General features: G+C 45.0%; 1 protein-coding gene across 6 annotated transcripts in view; it reads right to left on the bottom strand.

Moving 5' to 3' along the window:
- Window positions 1–2,871: 2,871 nt before the first annotated feature.
- The window catches only part of mcoln3b (mucolipin TRP cation channel 3b), a 56,442-nt gene continuing 41,399 nt past the window's right edge, over window positions 2,872–17,914 (bottom strand). For 3 of the 6 annotated variants that reach the window (XM_073062373.1, XM_073062371.1, XM_073062374.1), the window contains 4 exons: window positions 14,101–14,223; window positions 10,849–11,055; window positions 5,924–6,054; window positions 2,872–3,746 (listed from right to left, as the gene is read on the bottom strand). In XM_073062373.1, coding sequence (XP_072918474.1) covers window positions 3,722–3,746; window positions 5,924–6,054; window positions 10,849–11,055; window positions 14,101–14,223 — 486 coding nt within the window. In that variant the 3' untranslated portion in view covers window positions 2,872–3,721. Of the gene's footprint in view, window positions 3,747–5,919; window positions 6,055–10,848; window positions 11,056–14,100; window positions 14,224–17,914 lie in introns of those variants that run through there. The other 3 variants (XM_073062372.1, XM_073062376.1, XM_073062375.1) reach the window with 2 other exon arrangements.

Here is a 17,914-nt window from a genome sequence, read left to right as displayed (position 1 = left end):
TAATGTGAGGTTTTGCATTTCAGTAGGACCAACCAGGGTAGGTCTTACACAGTGAACAGTAGGGCACAGAGTAGTGTGGTAGAACAGAAGGATCTGAGAATACAGATCCATGATTCTTTGAGAGTGGTGTCACAGGATAGATAGAATCGTAAAAGCTTTTGACTCATTGGCCTTCATAAATCAATGTTTTGAGTACAGGAGATGGGATGTTCTGTTGACATTGTATAAGATATTGGTGATGCCTAATTTGGAATATTGTGACCAGTGTTGGTCACCTACCTACAAGAAAGATGTAAATAAAATTGAAAGGGCGCAGGGAAAATTTACAAGGATATTGCTTGAGCTTGAGGACCCAAGTTATAGGGAAAGGTTGAATAGGTTAGGACTTTATTCCCTAGAACATAGAAGATTGAAGGAGATTTGATAGACATACAAAATTATGAGAGATATAGATAGGCTTTTTCCACTGAGGTTGGGTGAGAATACAACCAGAGGTCATGGCTTAAGGGTGAAAGGTGAAATATTTAAGGGGAATATGAGGGAGAATTTCTTCATTCCGAGTGTGGTGATGGTGTGGAATTAGCTGCCAGAAGTGGTGGATGTGGGATCGATTTCAACATTTCAGATAAGTTTGGACAGGTACACGGGTAGGAGGCATATGGGGGGCTATGGTCTGGATACAGGTTGATGTGACTAGGCAGTTAATGGTTCAGCACAGTCTAGGTGGGCTAAAGGGCCCCTTTCTGTGCTGCAGTGTTCCATGACTAGTGGAACTGCTCCAGTGCAACGGCTTTTCCACTCTAAAACTCTCCTGTCATCGTTGGATACGACAGACAACCAACAAATCTGGGTATGACGTACTGTCTCCAGCTGGCAGTCCCAGGTTTTATTTCAGGGTAGATTACTCAGGGCTGAGCCCAGGACAGAGAGGTGGAGCCAGGATGTGGCGATAATCTAATAACAGGTTTGAGACTCTCTAGTTACGTAAATCAGCGAACAGCTGACTTGTTAAAAATACCATCTCTCAATCCAAGGCCAGTGATGTGAAATGAGAGTCCTTGTAGGCTTAGTTGGACTGGTAAACCGAGCTTTTTTTTGGAATGATTATCTTCTCCCTAGCCAGTGCCGAAGTCAGCACTCTCGGTGAAGGTCCTACGCACCAATGCCCAGGAATGGGAAAATCTGTACAGCTCAGTCCAGAGGCCAAACCCTCCCCACCACTGAGCACATCTAGATAGAGCGCAGTCGCTGGAAAGCTGCATCCACCATCAAGGTCCCCCACCATCCCCATCAGGGAGGGTCCACATCATCAGACTCTGGCATGGTTATTATCCCTCAATGAGGAGTCTCCTGAACCAGTGTGGACAACTTCAGTCATCTCAACACTGAACTAATTTCATAACCTATGGACTCACTTCCAAGGACTCTACAACTCATGTTTTCAGCATTATTAATTATTATTGTTTTCATATATTTGCAGTTTGTCTTTTGCACACCAAATATCAGTTTGTTTGTGTAATTTTTCAATGATTTTCTTTGTTCTACTGTGAATGCCCACTAGAAAATGAATTTCAGGATTGTAAATGCTGCCATATGCACTTAGATGATAGATTTACTCTGAACTTTATTTCAGGTTTTCAGCATCTGCCGTATATCAATTCCTAGAAGGGTTTACATGACAACCCAAAGAATCCCACATCCCAAGAAACTGCCTGAAAGGAAACTGTTTGGATGTGGGCAGCAGAATCACTGACAATGGCCAAATTAAAGTAGGCAAAACAATCATATATTTCAAAATGCTCAAAATTACTTACTGGAGAATAAAGCCTCTTCAGGCATATTTATCTTTGAACAAAGAAGCCTTCAATTTTTTTTCCTCCTCAGGAGCTAAAGGCCGATTTCTCATTTCCATTAAAAGCCAGTCTCAGTCTTCATTTTCTTTTGTATATTGACAGCGACCAAATATTTTCTTGGGCTGCAGACAGTGGATATGTTTGTAGATGAGTACAGGACCTTCAGACTCTCTGAATGCTCCCTTTACATTCAGAACCAAAGACGGGATCTCCAAATGTTAACATTAACATGGATCAGCAAGAGCAGGCTGGCAGGAGTTCATTCATGTCATGGGATTAACATCAGAGGCATAAACACATTGTTGGCCTGAAATGGTTGGAATTCTAATATTTGTCAGAATAATCATTGCAAAGCAAAGATGAAATATGCATGAAATCAGTTTTTGTTCATGCTCTTGAACTGAGATTGTGTGTCAAGGGTTAATTATTCTGTTTGCTAGCAGTCTTTAGTGGGGACTTATAAATGCAAATTTAAGTCGCTCAAAGAATGGAGACTTTTAATAAACATCTCTCCTGGCTCAAACCCATCAGGCCAAAAACCAGGAACAGCAGCAAACTGAGTCCCAGGCCAGCCTGACAGAAGGAGCTTTCCCCAAGAATCTGCACTCTGTCCATTGTCCTTGTACATACCCAGTCATACATAAAGATCAGCCTGTTCCTACAAACGTGGATTGTGTGCATCAACAACGACTAGCCCACTCATCCAGGCTGGTGTATGGTCTGACTTCTGCCTAAACTCTAATACCAGACCAGGACATGGGGAGTGTTGTAGAACAGAGCAACCTCAGGGTAAAAGAATAGTTCTTTGAAAAGGTGTGACATTCCCACAGAGTAAAGCCTTAGCTCACTCAACCCATCCTCACAAGACACGCTCTAATCCAGGCAGACAAATGTAGTCCAACAGGATTTATTGAGATCCAAAATTACCTCATCGCTCTTCAATTCAATTCCCCAACTATAGGAGGCCAACACACCATATGCTGTATTAACCACCCTATAGAATGAATGAGGGAGACAGTTTAGACCAAATGGCTAGAGATTTATTTTTCTTCCAAAAGATAAGCCTCAGGTTTAAATTTACAACATTCCTGGTTTGTATTCAAAACTTTCAGTACAGATTAATTCTCAATTATACATGGTTCATTAGTTTAAAAACAAGCACTTGAATTATAGACAACTTTACAATTCACAGACAAATATCCAGTCCAGTGGAGTGTTTCCTCATCGCCAGCATCCAGGGATATCTTTGAGTAATCCAACCAATTAAAGTGATGTTCAACTTGTGTCCTCAGTCCCCAGTGCCAACAGAAAGGAACACAGACAGTGAGCAGAGATACATCATGGAGTTGGCAGAGACCGACCCCAATATACCCACACCCCACTACTGGCAATTTCCAGCATTTATTGTGGTTTACCAAAAGATTGAGGTTTTCAAACTCAAAACAGTGGTTTGTTCTAGTTACAAGTGTTTTTCCTCATGGTCAGTGTAATACCCTCCAGCCCACCAAGCTCAAAAACCCCTCATCCAGACTCTGGTTTTCTTCTCCAGTGCCACAAAGTTAAAGGATTGTGGTCCAAAGGCTTGAGAGTAAAGACGACACAAGGCCAAGTGACCTTGAGACAAGTTCAGTTGAAGTCACAGCCCTGGTGTTATGTACACTACCTGTCCTGGTCTGGACTGGTTAAAGGCATGGCTAATTCCTTCAGAACAGAGGGTGATGTGGTCACATTAGTCCAAGGGCCTTTTACAGCTTAAACAAGTCACATATACAACTGAACTGAAGTGAATATAAAACAATTTATCCCCCCACCCCCTACCATTCACTTCACCCAGTGTTAGAGTTTCTCTCCTGCATGGATCCAGAATCTCAGGTTTCTGTCTCCGACTTCGACCTGTAAAACAAAAAGAGAAAGGATACAAGCCCTGTGATACACCACAAGTTGTCAAACTAACATTGAACAGGTAGATATCATTTACTAGTGGGTCTTAGAGCAGCAGACAGAAGCAGCCAGTTTCCCCAGACCTAGGTGTAGCAGAGGTTCCTTAAAGTTGTCATAGCCAGTGGGGAGGGGGAGGCAAGTGTGGGCAATAGTGGGGATTAGCTCCTACTACCTATTACATGCCCTCAATAGCATTTTTCTCAAATAGCCTCTGACAACCAAGTCCAACTCCTGGCCTTCACATGTGGCTTAGCAACCCAAGCCCAACAGAACTGTTTCTACTGACAGAAGTTGCAAAGGCTGATTACTGACACCTTAAAACCAGTCATTTTGGGCAGATAGGCTCATCCAGCTCATGTGGGGGGGGGGGGGGGGGGGAAAAGAGAGAAACTGATCTCAAATATTAGCCAGAGGAAACATGTGTTCATGGGAAGGATGTACAAACTCCTTAAAGATAGAAGCAGGAATTGAACTCGACACCCCAAGCTGTGCTAGCCACTATGCTACAGTGGCACCCAAATCTGCAATCAAATTTATTCAGTAGCAAGTAGCTGTTCCCCATTTCCTCCTAAAGGTTCATTTTATTATCAATGTATGCAAAATACAACTGAGATTTGTCTTCTCCAGATAGCCATAAAATACAGAAAGCCATAGAATTGAAAGACATCAATCCTCTGCATTAAAAAAAGCAAACAGACCCCCCACCCCCAAACAACTTGCACAAAAGCCAACAGATCACCCACATGAAGAGAACAAGAACAAGCCCCAAACCTCCAGCCCACCAACAAGTCTGGGGGAGAACACAAACAGAACTGAGGGGATCCAATGTGAACTACAGTCCAATCTACAACTCTCAGAATTCCAATGACATCTCCAAAAGCATCAGTGACTTGAACCAGTGGCCTCTGTCCTCATCCCTGTAACTGTACCCCTAACAGGTCAATTGACTCAGGCTGGAATGGAAGCAAGTACTTTATTTAGTTAATATTTTACATCATTGACCTTTCTAATGCATTAGGTCTAGAATTATCAACCAGGAGTTTCAGAACAGAAAAGCACAGTACAAGGCTTCTCCAGTCACCTTAACCTGAATATTATGTTCAGTTCTGGTCCCCTTATAGGAAGGATGTGGCAGCTTTAGAGCGGGCACAGAGATTTACCAAGATGCTACCTGGATTACAAAGCATGTCTATGAGGATAGGTTCAGAGAACTAGGGCTTTTCCCTTTAGGGTGAAAGTGGATGAGAAGCCACTTGATAGAGGCGTACCAGACAAGAGGCATAGGTTAAGTGGACAGCCAGAGACTCCCCCACCCCCCAAAAGGTAGAAATAGCTAATACAAGGAACCATAATTTTATGATTGGAGGGAAGTATAGGGGATGTTAGAAGTATGTACATGCCTGGGCCATGCTGCCAGGGGCAAGGGTAGTAGAGGCAGGCACAATTTTTTTTTAATATTACTGTGAATGCTTGCAAGAAAATGAAATCTTAGGGTGATGCATGTACTTTGAACATTAGGGCCATTTATGAAATGAGAGGCATGTGAATGATTGAAAAATGGAGTTACATTGGAGGGTAGATTGATCTGAGTAGATTAAGAGGTCGGTACAACATTTGGGCCAAAGGGCCTGTGCTGTAATGTTCCAAGTTACACCTTCTATTAACCTCCTCTGCCCTGGGAGAAAGACGCTGGCAGTCCAGTCCTCATCAGGGAGTCACCAGTAGGAAGGCCAGTTGCCAGTCAACATCTGAGGGTCTGTCCTGAGGGTTGTCAATGCAATGACAACGGTGGCATGACAGCCACTATATTCCATTAAGAGCTTGGGGAGATTTGGCATGTCGCACCAAAGATACTTGCAAACTTTAAACAGTGTGGAGCATTCTAACTAGCTGCATCACCGCCTGGTAAAGAGGGTCCACAGCACAGGATTGGAAAGGGATATCTTACTGTAATTTAGTTTACCGGTAATTTATTGCATTGTACTACTGCCACAAAACATTTTACAACACTACTCGTGATATTAAACCCAATTCTGATTGTCTCATCATGAGCTGCTAGCATTTACCATTTCAGTTTCACATTTCATAGGCTAGCATTTGGACCCGACGGTCACCTCTCCTGCACTCACCTGTTACAACAGCAGTAGAGGGAGAAAGGAACCTCCTCTTTCACTTGGTACCTCCCAGAGTCCGGCAAGTCCTTGCACTCTGCTACAAACGTGTGCAAGTCTGTCTGTGGAAACCCGTTCTGCTGGTTAAGCTGAAGCAAAGAGCAGAGCAGCAACGTTGCGCTTTGGATACGTACCAAACAAAGCAGTGGCCTCTTCACCCCACCCTTCCCCAAAACCAGAGGGAATCCTGTGGAGGGTCCTGATGTGAACCATCAATTCCTTCCCTACACAGATGTTGCTCGAAATGTTGATTTGACACTTGAGCACGAGGGCTAGTAGTGTGGCCATTTGTGTACAGTGCCACCAATCAGTGTTCTCTTCCTGCAGTTTGACCACAAGACAGGAGCAGGATTAGGCTGTTCAGCCCATCAAGTCTGTTCTGCCTCCCCATCATGGAATATTTATTATCCCTGAACCCCATTCTTCTGCATTCTCCCCTTAACCTTTGACACCCTGACTAATCAAGAACAGTGTCTTTAAATACACCCAGTGACTTTGCCTCTACAGCTGTTTGACAATAGCCTGTAGGTGCAGGAGTAGGCCATTCAGCCCTTCTAGCCAGCACCGCCATTCACTGTGATCATGGCTGATCATACATAGTCAGTACCCCGTTCCTGCCCTCTCCCCATATCCCCACTATCTATAAGAGCTCTATCCAACTCTCTCTTGAACGCATCCAGAGACTTGGCCTCCACTGCCTTCTGGGGCAGAGCATTCCACATATCCACCACTCTCTGGGTGAAAAAGTTTTTCCACATCTCTGTTCTAAATGGCCTACCCCTTATTCTTAAACTGTGGCCTCTAGTTCTGGACTCACCCATCAGCGGGAACACGCTTCCTGCCTCCAGTGTGTCCAATCCCTTAATAATCTTATATGTTTCAATCAGATCCCCTCTCATCCTTCTAAATTCCAGTGTATACAAGCCCAGTCGCTCCAATCTTTCAACATATGACAGTCCCGCCATTCCAGGAATTAACCTTGTGAACCTACGCTGCACTCCCTCAATAGCAAGAATGTCCTTCCTCAAATTTGGAGACCAAAACTGCACACAATACTCCAGGTGGGGTCTCACCAGGGCCCTGTACAGCTGCAGAAGGACCTCTTTACTCCTATACTCAATTCCTCTTGTTATAAAGGCCAGCATGCCATTAGCTTTCTTCACTGCCTGCTGTACCTGCATGCTTGCTTTCATTGACTGATGTACAAGCACACCTAGATCTCGTTGTACTTCCCCTTTTCCTAACTTGACTCCATTTAGATAGTAATCTGCCTTCCTGATCTTGCCACCAGTGGATAACCTCACATTTATCCACATTAAACTGCATCTGCCATTCATTTGCCCACTCACCCAACCTGTCAAAGTCACCTTGCATTCTCATAATATCCTCCTGACATTTCACACTGCCACCCAGCTTTGTGTCATCAGCAAATTTGCTAATGTTACTTTTAACCCCTTCATCTAAATCATTAATGTATATTGTAAACAGCTGCGGTCCCAGCACCAAACCTTGTGGTACCCCACTGGTCACAGTCTGCCATTCCGAAAGGGACCCATTAATCGCTTCTGTTTCCTGTCAGCCAGCCAATTTTCAATCCATGTCAGTACTCTGCCCCCAATACCATGTGCCCTAATTTTGCCCACTAATCTCTTATGTGGGACTATCAAAAGCTTTCTGGAAGTCCAGGTACACTACATCCACTGGCTCTCCCTTGTCCATTTTCATAGTTACATCCTCAAAAAACTCCAGAAGATTAGTCAAGCATGATTTTCCCTTCATAAATCTATGCTGACTCGGACTGATCCTTCTACTGCTATCCAAATGTGTCGTAATTTCCTCTTTTACAATTGACTCCAGCATCTTTCCCACCACTGATGTCAGGCTAACCGGTCTATAATTCCCCGTTTTCTCTCTCCCCCCCCTTTCTTGAAAAGTGGGACATTAGCCACCCTCCAATCAGCAGGAACTGTTCCTGAATCTATAGAACATTGGAAAATGATTACCAATACATCCATGATTTCTAGAGCGACCTCCAAGTACCCTGGGATGCAGACCATCAGGGCCCAGGGACTTATCAGCCTTCAGACTCAGTCTATCCAACACCATTTCTTGCCTAATATAAATTTCCTTCAGTTCATCCTTTACCCTAGTTCTTCTGGCCACTATTACATCTGGGAGATTGTTTGTGTCTTCACTAGTGAAGACAGATCCAAAGTACCTGTTCAGCTCATCTGCCATTTCTTTGTTCCCCATAATAAATTCACCCATTTGTCTTCAATGGCCCAATTTTGGTCTTAACTATTCTTTTGCTATTCACATAGCAAAAGAAGCTTTTACTATCCTCCTTTATATTCTTGGCTAGTTTACCTTCATACCTCATTTTTTCTTGGCGTATTGCCTTTTTTGTTATCTTCTGTTGCTCTTTAAAAGCTTCCCAGTCCTCCGGTTTCCCGCTCATCTTTGCTATGTTATACTTCTTCTCTTATTTTTATACTGCCCTTTACTTCCCTCGTCAGCCACGGCCGCCCCTTACTCCCCTTAGGATCTTTCTTCCTCTGATGAACCGATCCTGCACCTTCTGCATTATTCCCAGAAATACCTGCATTTGTTGTTCCACTGTCTTCCCTGCTAGGGTATTGTTCCATTGAACTTTGGCCTGCTCCTCCCTCATAGCTCCATAGTTCCCTTTGTTCAACTGTAATACTGACACATCTGATTTTCCCTTCTTCTCAAATTGTAGGTTAAAATGTATCATATTATGGTCACTACCTCCTAATGGTTCCTTTACCTCGAGGTCCCTGATCAAATCTGGTTCATTGCACAACACTAAATCTGGAATTGCCTTCTCCCTGGTAGGCTCCAGTACAAGCTGTTCTAAGAATCCATCTCGGAGGCACTCCACAAATTCCCTTTCTTGGGGTCCAGTACCATTCTGATTCTCCCAGTCTACCTGCATGTTGAAATCCCCCCATAACAACTATATCATTACCTTTACGACATGCCAATTTTAACTCTTCATTCAACTTACACCCTACATCCAGACTGCTGTTTGGGGGCCTACAGATAACTCCCATTAGGGTCTTTCTACCCTTAGAATTTCTCAGTTCTATCCATACTAACTCTACATCCCCTGATTCTATGCCCCCCCTTGCAAGGGACTGAATATCACTCCTCACCAACAGAGCCACCCCACCCCCTCTGCCAGCCAGTCTGTCCTTTCGATAAGATGTATATCCTTGAATATTCATTTCCCAGGCCCTGTCCGCTTGAAGCCATGTCTCTGTTATTCCCACAACATCGTACTTGCCAATTTCCAACTGAGCCTCAAGCTGAGTTTATTCAAGTTACTTTATTCCTTATACTTCGTGCATTCATATATAATACTTTTAATTCGTTACTCCCCTCTCCTTTCATATCAATTCCTATTTCACTTGGCCATACTGTATGATCTCTTCTTGAGCTTTTTACTCCATTGATTCTGTTGTCCTTTTTAACTTTTCTTATTTTCACTTTCCCTTCAACTCCATCTTTATATTTCCAGTTCATCCCCTCCCCCCACTACTTAGTTTAAACACATCCATGTTGCAGTGGCAAACCTGTCTGCCAGAATGCTGGTCCCCTGCCTATTAAGGTGCAACCCTTCCCTTTTGTACAATTCATCCCTACCCCAAAACAGATCCCAGTGGTCCAAGAATGTAAATCCTTGCTTCCTGCACCAGTTCCTCAGCCACACATTCAGATCCATTATCTCCCTGTTCCTACCCTCTCCAGCACGAGGAACTGGAAGCAAACCAGAGATAACCACCCTGGAAGTCCTGCTTTTCAGCCTTCTTCTGAGTTCTCTGAAGTCCCGCTGCAGAATGTCCCTCCTCTTCTTCCCGATGTCATTTGTGCCGATATACACTACCACCTCCGGCTGTTCACCTTCACCCTTGAGGATTCCCTGCAATCGGTCCGTGATGTCCTGGATCCTAGCACCAGGGAGGCAACACACCATCCTTAAATCTCACCTGTTGCCACAGAAACCCCTTTCCGTACCTCTTACTATGTAGTCCCCTACTACCACGGCTCTTCCTGATGTCTGACTCCTCGGCTCCGCTTCTGCACCAAATTTCAACTCGCAGACCTGTCCGCCTCTCAGACTGGCAGTGTCTTCTGTCCCGACAGCTTCCAAGAGGGTGAACCTGTTTACGAGAGGTACATCCCCTGGGGTCTCCTGTACTTCAAGCATCCTTTCCTTCCTCATCGTCGCCCCCTTTCTCTCTTCCGGTATCCTCGGTGTAACGACCTCACTGTAGGTCCTGGCCAGAAAGCCCTCATTTTCACAGATAAACCAGAGGTCATCCAGTTCTTTCTTCAGTGCTGCAACATGCTCCTTCAGAAGCTGAATCTGGACACACTTTCCACAGCTGTAGCAGCTGAGGGCACCATCAGTGTCCCTGACCTCCCACATCATGCACGTAGCACACTGAATCAGCTTAGCAGTCATGTCTTCACCCTCTCCAATTGTGCCTGGCGTAGTCTCCTCCCTCAGCCTCCTCGCCAAAGACCCTTGAGCCAAAAAGTAGTAATGAATCACAGATTCACCACTCTGGCTACGGAAATTCTTCCTGTTCTTCTATTCTGAGGCTGTGCCCTCTGGTCCTAGACAGCCCCACTATAGGAAACATCCTCTCCAAGCCCACTATCTAGGCCATTCAATGAGATTCCCCCCACCCCTTTATTCTTCTAAACTCCAGCAAGTACAGGCCCAGAGTCAAATGCTCTGGTTAACCCTTGCATTTCTGGGATCACTCTCCTGAATTTCCTCTGGACCATCGTCTGGGAGCACTTGTCAGACAACCACATATCCCACCTGTGGGCAGGTGGCCCCAGCTCCTTACTTTAATGGTTTCGTAGGTGCCCGTGATGAGGGCGATGAACAGACTCAGCACCATGTAGGTGAAGAGGCTGATGAAGGAATACAGGTAGAGCCGGCTGAACAGCCAGACCAGGTAGCTCTTGTCCTGCATCGAAGCGAAGGTCAAGAACATGTCGTCACCATTGATGAGAGAGAAGAGGCACTCAGAGACCATGGTCAATGATCGAAACTGGAGAAGGAAACAGGCAGAGAATCATTCCCAAGTTGTTCAAGCAGTTCATTAAAGATAACTGACACATTTGCAAATCGTTCAGCAAGAGGAATAAAAAAAAACTGAGCTGTCGGATCATAAACACAAGAGATTGTGCAGATGTCACTGCTGGAAAGACTAGATTGAAAGAGGGTAGAGAAAATTTGCAAGGATGTTGCCGGAACTGGAGGACGCAAGTTATAGGGAAATAATGAATAGGTTTGGACTTTATTCCCTAGAGCATAGGAGAATGAGGGGAGATTCAATAGAGGTATATAAAACTATGAAGGATATAGATAGGGTAATGGGTGGAAATGTCTAGCAATTTACCAAAGCCAGTAGCCTCTGTGTCCACTACAAATTCTGAAATTTCTGCCATCTGCAACAGGATCCCACCACCAAGCACAGCATATCCCCTTTACTTCCCATTGGGATCACTCCCTTGTCCACTAACCTCCCTTCTAGCACTTATCCTTGCAAGCAGAACAATCTGCCCCTAACCCTCCTCCCTCAACATTCAGATCCCCAAACAGTCCTTCCAGTTGAGGCAACCCTTCACCTACAAGTCTGTGGGGGTCATTTGCTGTGTCCAATGTGGCCTCCTGTTCATCGGTGAGACCCAATGTAGATTGGGAGACCACTTCACTAAGCACCTATGCCCCAACCACCAGAGAAAGCAGGATCTCCCAGTGACCACCCATTTTAATTCCACTTCCCAGTCCCATTCTGATATGTCTATCCATGGCCACCTCCACTGTCGCGATGAGGCCACACTTACACTGGAGGAGGAACACCTTGTGTTCCATCTGGTAGCCTCCAACCTGATGGGAGGAACATCAATTTCTCAAGCTTCTACCCTCCCTCTGCTTCATTTCTCATCCCCTTTTCCCTCTCATCTTATCCCCTTGCCCATCTAATCACCTCCCTCTGGTGCTCCTCCCCCTTTTCATTCTTCCACGGCCTTCTTTCACCAACCAACTTCCTCATTTTTAACTTCATCCCTCCCCCTCTAGGTTTCACCCATCGCCTGGTGTTCCTCCCTCTCCCCACCTTTTAAATCTACTGAACATCCTCTACATAGCACCATCCAGAGACAGAGAAGCAGTTTCAGCGACAGGTTACTATCGATGCAATGCTCCTCAGACAGGATGAAGAGGTCAATACTCCCCAATGCCATTAGGCTTTACAATTCAACTGCCAGGACTTAAGAACTTTTTTTAAAGCTATTATTAATGCTTTTTGAGTTAGTGATTTAGATGCATATCATATTATTACTGAGTTAAGTATTGTATGTAATGAGTTTTTGCTACAACAAGTGTATGGGACATTGGAAAAAATGTTGAATTTCCCCATGGGGATGAATAAAGTATCTATCTATCTATCTATCTATCTACTCCTCAGCATTTTTCCTCCAGTTCTGCTGAAGTGTCTCGGCCCGAAACATTGACTGTACTCTTTTCCAAGATGCTGTCCAGCCTGCTGAATTCCTCCAGCATTGTGTTGCTCGGATTTCCAGCATCAGCAAATTTTCTCGTTTGTTCAAAGATAATGATCACCCATGTCATGACATGGCACATTGCCAAATGAATAAGTTGGAGTAAATGAAAGCAGGCTTTTTAAAAAAATTTTAAACTTGAGGTTGGATGTACTATTAAAAGGTGAAATACTTAAAGGGAAACAGAGGTGGTCTCGTCTCCCCTGCTGCCAGGTTCAGGAAGAGTTGTTGCTTTACAACCACTGGGCTCCTGGAGTGAGATGGGTGGCTTCACTCGCCTCACTGACCGACTCCACAGCCTACAGACTCCCTTTCAGGGACCCTGCCTTTGCCACATATGGTTTGCATGGATTCTACTGTACTACATCTTCCTGTGGGCGCCCATCTCAAAGTCATGTGGTATATAAACTTTGATTGCAAATTTACTTTGAAATTTGGACAACTTCATTCAAAGGGTGGTACGAGTGTAGAACGAACTACCAGTGGAAGTGGTGGTGTGGGTTTGATTGAGATGTTTCAGAGCAGTTTGGCTAAGTGCAGATGGAGGATTATGGCAGGTTATTGTCTGGGTGCAGGTCAATGGGAATCACAGTAACACTTCAACATGGACTAGACAGGCTGAAGGCTGTGGTACTGACACTATGCTGGAAGCCCAAAGTAACACACAAAATGGAAGAACTCAGCAAGCTTCTATGGAGATGAATAAACAGTCGACATTTCAGGCCAACACTCTTCTTCAGGTCTGGAAAGGAAGGGGGAGAGGCCAGAATAAGGTGGTGGGGGAAAGAGGGAAGGATGACAAGCTAGGTGATGGGAATAAAGTGATAGGTAGGAGAGGTAAGGACTGAAGGAACCTCAAACATGGGATAATTAAGGGTCTTGGCCCAAAATGCCGACTGTTTATCCTTTTCCATAGACACACCCGACCTGCTGAGTTCCACCAACAATCTGAATGTTTTTCTGGATTTCCAGTATCTGGAGAATCTCATGTTTACGAGGGGCAAATCTGGCCAGAGGGCAGCTGGCCTCAGGGTGGGGGGGGGGGGTTAAAAAAGGCATCAGCTTTGTTACATGCACATTGAAGCATCCAGTGAAATGCATTGTTTGTGTCAAAGACCAATGCAGTCCAAGGATGTGCTGGGGGCAGCCCACAAGTGTCCCCCATGCTTCTGGTGCCTGCATACAGTAGAATGGCCACAATTCACGAACACTAATGTCTTTGAAATGCGGGAAGGAACCAGAGTATCTGGAGGAAACCCACGCAGACAGAACTTTTTCCTCTCGCATCCCAAATACGTATAGTTGGGGTTAGTGAGTTGTGGGCATGCTATGTTGGCACTGGGAGCGTGCCCTCACACAACCCTTGGGACCGTGTTGGTCATTGACATTTCCTGTATTCCCTCTCCCCCAAAGTACATGTGGCAAATCAAGCTAATCCTGAGCAACTATGACACTGGAATTATCTGCTCTGCAGCCTCCCCAGGCTCGGCCCACCAGGGGCTGCATCACCCTTGCTCGTGTCCGCACACCTTATGGTGGTAAGGCCCCAGCACAATCCAGCCGCAGAAGCAATAGCCCAGGTAGATCATGGATGCACAGCAGCAGAAGCGGATCACATTCGGAAACGCTGCCCGGAGGGTCAAAATCAGGACCTGAAAGCAAAATGGGGACAGTTAAAGGGGACAGACACAAGCAGCATTCGAAGGCCCTGGGCCTGTACTCACTGGAGTTCCAGGCTGGTGGGGTGCGGGGAAACAAATCTCATTGAAAGTTAACTTGCAAGTCGAGTCGGTGGTGAGGAAGACAAATGCAATGTTAGTATTCATTTTGTGAAGACTAATATACAAAAACAAAGATTTCATACCAAGACTGTGTAGACATTGATCAGAACCCTCTTGGTGTGTTGCAAGTAGCTCTGGGCCCCTTAGCTAAGAACAGATGTGCTGATATTGGAGGAGTTTCACTAGAATGATTCCAGGAATGAAGGGGTTAACATGAGTTTAGAAAAAATGAAGGAGGAAACCTATCAAATATTGAAAGGCCAAGATGGAGTGGAGGTGGAGGGTAAGTCCAGAACCAGAGGGCACTACCTGAGAATAGAAGGATGTCCCTTTAGAAGAAAAAATCCTTTAGCCAGAAGATAGCGAATCTGTGGAATTGATTGCCATAGATGGCTGTTGGGGCTACGTCATTGGGTGCATTAAAAGCAGAAGCTGCTAGGTTCTTGATTAGTCAGGGCATCAAAGGTTATGATAGGCAGGAGAATAGGGTTGACAGGGATAATTAATCAGCACTAATGGAATGGTTGAGTTGGCTTGATGGGCCAAATGGCCTAAATTCTGCTCCTATGCCTTATGGCTATAGATCACACTATACACAAAGTACAGGAAATAGCATTCATCACCCCTCCTGCCCTTAAGAATTTTCCACTATTCATCAAGGTCATTGTTACTCTAACAAATGCAATGCTAGCATTCATTTCAAGAGGACTAGAATACAAAAGCAAGGATGTAATGCGGAGGCTTAATAAGGTAGTGGTGAGACTGCATTTGGAGAATTGTGAACAGTTTTGAGCCTGAAGGGATGTGCTGACATTGGAGAGGGTCCAGAGGAGGTTCACGAGAATTATTGTGGGAATGAAAGGGTTAACGTACGAGTTTGATGGCTCAGTCTGTACTCACTGGAGTTTATTTATTATTTACTGACACAAGGAGGAGCTTAGGAGGGGTTTAATAGTGCCTAACAGCAACTCCTTTGCTTGCATCTTCAGAAACAGCTCTATTTAGAGGTATCTTTAATACCTCTATTTTGCCCTTTCAGGGTTCTTTTGAAGACCCTGACCTGGAGTTACGCACTGACGACGGTTCTTTACAGGAATGGGACCTGCTCTCAGGGTTTCGTGACTGGCCATGGTTCAGCATGCCAAGGGCTCGGCCTATGAGCTCTGATTGCCTTCAGACAAACCAAGATCTCGTGGCTCTGGAGACAGGCGAATTGAAGATCGGTGTCCCTGCAGGAAACCGTTGTGTCGTAGGGGGAGTCCATAAGACATAGGAGCAGAAGTAAGCCATTCGGCCCATTGAGTCTGCTCCACCATTTAATCATGCACTGATCCAATTCTTCCAGTCATCCCCACTCACCTGCTTTCACCCCATACCCTTTGATGTCCTGGCTAATCAAGAACCTATATATCTCTGCCTTAAACACACCCAATGACTTGGCCCCCACACCCACTCAAGGCAACAAATTCCACAGATTTACCACCCTCTGACTAAAGTGATTTCTCCTCATCTCTGTTCTAAATGGACGTCCTTCAATCCTGAAGTCATGCCCTCTAGTCCTCAACTCCCCTACCATGGGAAATAACTTTGCCATATGTAATCTGTTCAGGCCTTTTAACATTCAGAATGTTTCTATGAGAAACCCCCCCTCATTCTCCTGAACTCCAGGGAATACATCAAGTCCTTCGTCAGTCCTGACAAAGGGTCTCGGTCCAAAACGTTGACTGCTTCTTTCAACGGATGCTGCCCGACCTGCTGAGTTCATCCAGCTTTTTTGTACGTCTTAATACAGCCCAAGAGCTGCCAAATGTTCCTCATACAGTAACCCTTTCATTCCTGGAATCTTCTCTGAACCCTCTCCAATGTCAGTATATCCTTTCTAAAATAAGGAGCCCAAAACTGCACACGTTACTCCAAGTGTGGACTCATGAGTGCCTTGAAGCCTCATTACATCCCTACTCTTACATCCTATACCTCCAGAAATTAATACCAACATGCATTTGCCTTCTTCATAACAGACTCAACCTGGAGGTTAACCTTTAGGGTATCCTGCACAAGGACTCCCAAGTCTCTTTGCATCTCTGCATTTTGAATTGTCTGTCCATTTAAATAATAGTCTGCTTGTTTATTTCTTCCAAAGTTCATGACCTTACACTTTCCAACATTGTATTTCATTTGTCATTTCTTTGCCCATTCCCCTAAACTATCCAAGTCTCTCTGCAGGCTTTGTTTCTTCAACACTACCCACCCCTCCACCCATCTTTGTATTACCAGCAAATTTAGCCACAAATCCATTAATACCAAACATTGACATACATCGTAAAAAGCAGCGGTCCCAACACCGACTCCTCTGGAACTCAACTGGTAACGGCAGCCAGCCAGAATAGGATCCCTTTATTTCCACTGTTTCCTGCTGATCAGCCAATGCGCCACCTACACTAGTAACTTCCCTGTAATTCCATGGGCTCTCATCTTGCTAAGCAGCCTCATGTGCAGCACCTTGTCAAAGGCCTTCTGAAAATCCAAGTACATCACATCCACTGCATCTCCTTTGTCTACCCTGCTTGTAATTTCCTCAAAGATTTGCAGTAGGTTTGTCAGGCAAGATTTTCCTTTCAGGCCAAAGCCAGCATGGTTTCCCATCTTGTCATGTGCCTCCAGATACGCCATAATCTCATCCTTAACAATCGATTCCAAGAACCTCCCAACCACTGATATCAGGCCATCAGGTCTATAGTTTCCTTTCTGCTGCCTCCAACCCTTCTTAAATAGCAGAAGAACATTTGCAATCTTCAAGTCATCCAGTACGATGCCAGAATCTATCGATTCTTGAAGATTATTGTTAATGCCTCCGCAATCCCTCCAGCTACTTCCTTCAGAACCCAAGGGTGCATTCCTTCAGGTCCAGGAGATTTATCCACCCTCAGACCATTAAGCTTCCTGAGCACCTTCTCAGTCATAATTTTCACTGCACAAACTTCACTTCCCTGACTCTCTTGAATGTCCAGTATACTGCAGATGTCATCCACTGAAGACCGATGCAAAATACACATTCAGTTCCTCTGCCATCTCATTACAATATTTCCAGCGTCATTTTGTATTGGCCCTATATGTACTCTCAACTCTAAGTATATAAAGGGTAAAAGACAGAATATCTACAGCTGTGCCCAGAGACCCAATATCTTTGGGCATAGAGCTTGGAAAAAAAACGATGTCACGGACTTTTAACAGTGTAAGCCAGCGAGTTGTTTGTTATGTCTCCCCTCTCGCTGTGAAACAGACACCTTTCTCCCTATTAGGGAGAGAGCCTGTGGTATGTCAAATACTGGGTGAAACAGTTTTCGGGGTAACTGCAAGTCTGTGTCTTTGCTGTTACTTTGCTTGCTCATGCTCGAGTGTTTGGTGGCGGGTGCCAATGCTTTTTGCCGGTGGGGGGGGGGGGAGATTGCTGCCACTTACATATGGGAGGGAAGGGAGCTGGGGGAGGGGACTTTGGGTTCTAACATTTAACTGTCATTCATTCTTTGTGGGTACTCCTGTTTGTGGATGGTTGGAAGGAAAA

Source organism: Hemitrygon akajei, chromosome 12 (genome assembly GCF_048418815.1).
Source record: "Hemitrygon akajei chromosome 12, sHemAka1.3, whole genome shotgun sequence".
NCBI lineage: Eukaryota > Metazoa > Chordata > Chondrichthyes > Myliobatiformes > Dasyatidae > Hemitrygon > Hemitrygon akajei.
The sequence above is the reverse complement of the archived record's forward strand: the minus strand, read 5'-3'. Positions and strand labels throughout refer to the sequence as shown.